The sequence below is a fragment of the Triticum aestivum genome, chromosome 3B (assembly GCF_018294505.1).
Source record: "Triticum aestivum cultivar Chinese Spring chromosome 3B, IWGSC CS RefSeq v2.1, whole genome shotgun sequence".
In the NCBI taxonomy this organism is placed as follows: domain Eukaryota; kingdom Viridiplantae; phylum Streptophyta; class Magnoliopsida; order Poales; family Poaceae; genus Triticum; species Triticum aestivum.
Genome location: NC_057801.1, coordinates 841,018,714 through 841,020,917, shown reverse-complemented (window position 1 = coordinate 841,020,917; position 2,204 = coordinate 841,018,714). Strand labels below are relative to the sequence as shown.

General features: G+C 52.6%; 1 protein-coding gene across 1 annotated transcript; it reads right to left on the bottom strand.

The window, feature by feature from the left end:
* Positions 1–1,639, bottom strand: LOC123067015 (MEIOTIC F-BOX protein MOF). The gene is made up of 3 exons (XM_044489976.1): positions 624–1,639; positions 392–547; positions 1–308 (listed from the first exon to the last, which is right to left on the bottom strand). Exons 1-3 carry the CDS (start codon positions 1,467–1,469, stop codon positions 102–104), a joined length of 1,209 nt encoding a protein of 402 aa, XP_044345911.1. The 5' UTR covers positions 1,470–1,639; the 3' UTR covers positions 1–101.
* Positions 1,640–2,204: the final 565 nt, after the last annotated feature.

Here is a 2,204-nt window from a genome sequence, read left to right as displayed (position 1 = left end):
GGGCAGCATTCTTAATTAATAAATTAGAAGAGACAAATCTTTGTTATGTGTTTCCAAAATGAATTATCCTCACCATGATAGTGTATTCTCACGCGGTTCGGCTAATCGACTTTAGTGAGTTTGATCTTGTTGTTTGGCAGATTCCTCCACATGCCCTCCAGAAACTTAACCAATAGGTGGATAGAGGCATCACCATCTTGGTATATGATTTCACTAAGCTTAAGGTTCTCGCACTTGAAATCCACCAGGTCCTCGGAAGGGTCATGAAGGTATCCCCCCATCTTCTTCTTAGATCTAGAATCCAACACCTATTGACAGCATATAAGAATTAATATTACAGACTGACTAAATTGTGCTATGCTAATATTTGTTGAGTGAAGCACCGGTGCACCTTGCAGCGACGCAGAGTGAGCTTCTCCAGGTTTCGCGACTTGCGCAGGTAAGGCTCCAGACCCATAAAGTCGTCGGAAATATGACACTCGTCGAGAGACAAGGTCCTCAGGTTCTTCAATACAGGGAACTCCAAATAATCCTGACGGCACAACAACTATAACCCAAGTAATCAGTTTATATCATTCAAAAACCACAGGATAAAATGGATGCCAAGAAGAGGTGGAACATACAGTGACCCCAAAATGTAACAAGTGCAGGCTTGTGGCATTGTAGAGAGCGGCAAGAAGACCGGATTGGTACGCGGTTGTGGCGAGGCCGTCTCCAATGGATAGCTGAATGGATGCATCAACAAGAGACGGCATGGTATGTGGTTCGTTAGGAGCAACAATGGTATCAACATCATAGGAGGTGCCCAAGAGAAGAGAGACAAGAGCAGGAGCATCTATAATGAAGATGAAAAACTCATCGGCGCCGTCCTCATCATAGTTGCCGTCGAGGACCAATTTCTTGAGCGAGGAGGAGACGATCCTTATGTAGCCGGTGGCCAAGAAGCCGCACTCTTGCAGTTTCAAGTCCTCGAGAGCAGGGCAGCGGGAGCTCACGTGGCTCGCGAGCTCCGTCGGCTGCAGAGATGACACGTGGGAAAGATGCAACCTTTTGAGCCGGCAAGGCGATGCCTCGCCCAGACCTATGGCGCGGCGGACCCAAGGGGCGGACCACCCGAGGACGCCGCAGCGCAGGTACACCCTCAGGTCCTCCAGGAGAGCGACCTCATGTCCGCGGAGAAGGTTGCCGGTAAAGTTGACGAAAAAAGGCTGCTTGGCGGTGAACTCCCGCTCGTCTATGTCCAGGCACGGCGCGGCGCGCCAGAGGTGCCGCCACCTCGCGGACAGCACGCACGTACCGACCGTCTCCAGGGCATTGAGGCGCGACAGCATTTCGTGGAGGAGGTCGTCCGGCAGGGCGCTCAGACGGTCGTTGTCCGCCTCTCCGCCGCCGCCGTCGCCATCTGCAAGGTGCGGACGCTTCGGCTTGGCGGAGGCGTCAGTGGAGGTGGAGCGCCCTGGCCCGAGCATTTCAGTTGGGTTAGGATCGCTGCGGCAGGGAGGATGGGGCGATGGCGGCCGGGTTCGGCAATTAGTCTGCTGCTGGTGGCTGCGCCGCCGCCATGAGTGCCCGAGGAGACGGAATGGAAGCAAGGGATTTGCCCTAGGGATCCGATCCAAGTCGAGAATGAGGAGAAGGATGGGCCTTGTTGACGACGTATTGGGTTCAGCTGGGGCCGGGCCCAACTAAACTATTACTGTATAATTTAACACCAGCACGCAGGTGGGCTGCGGTCCATTTCACTTTCGTTTTTCATTTAACAGATTGAAAGATTTAGGGGAAAGATTTACCCGGTTTTAAGGATTTTGGGGTCAAAATCACACCAAATTGAAGTTCCGGGGGTTATTTGTCTCTCTGGCCACATTTGAGGGTGAAAAATTGACTTCTTTCTTAGAGCATCTCCAGCCGTTTGGTCCCCAGGGCGCTGAAAAATAGCCGCATGGGGACGAACCAGCGCTAACTTGGCACGTGGGGGCGACTCCGTTCTCAGTCGTTGGCCCCCAAGTCGCTGCCAATATCGCGCGGCTCGGCGACATTTCATACAAATCTGTGCAAACTCGGCGATCTAGCACGAACTCAGCGAAATTTCATTAAAATTTGTACAAAAAGGATAAAACATGCAAACTACGCCCTACTACTACGCCAAACTACGCTTAGCCAGTGCGCCGCGTCCACCCCCCGCCATCTACATGCCGAGAAGCCTG

Coding starts and splice junctions, on each gene's coding strand:
- LOC123067015 (XM_044489976.1), bottom strand. CDS start 1,469: ATGCTCGGGCCAGGGCGCTCCACCTCCACTGACGCCTCCGCCAAGCCG. Junction 548..623: donor TGTTACATTTTGGGGTCACT/GTATGTTCCACC, acceptor CTTGGGTTATAG/TTGTTGTGCCGTCAGGATTA. Junction 309..391: donor TCACTCTGCGTCGCTGCAAG/GTGCACCGGTGC, acceptor TGCTGTCAATAG/GTGTTGGATTCTAGATCTAA.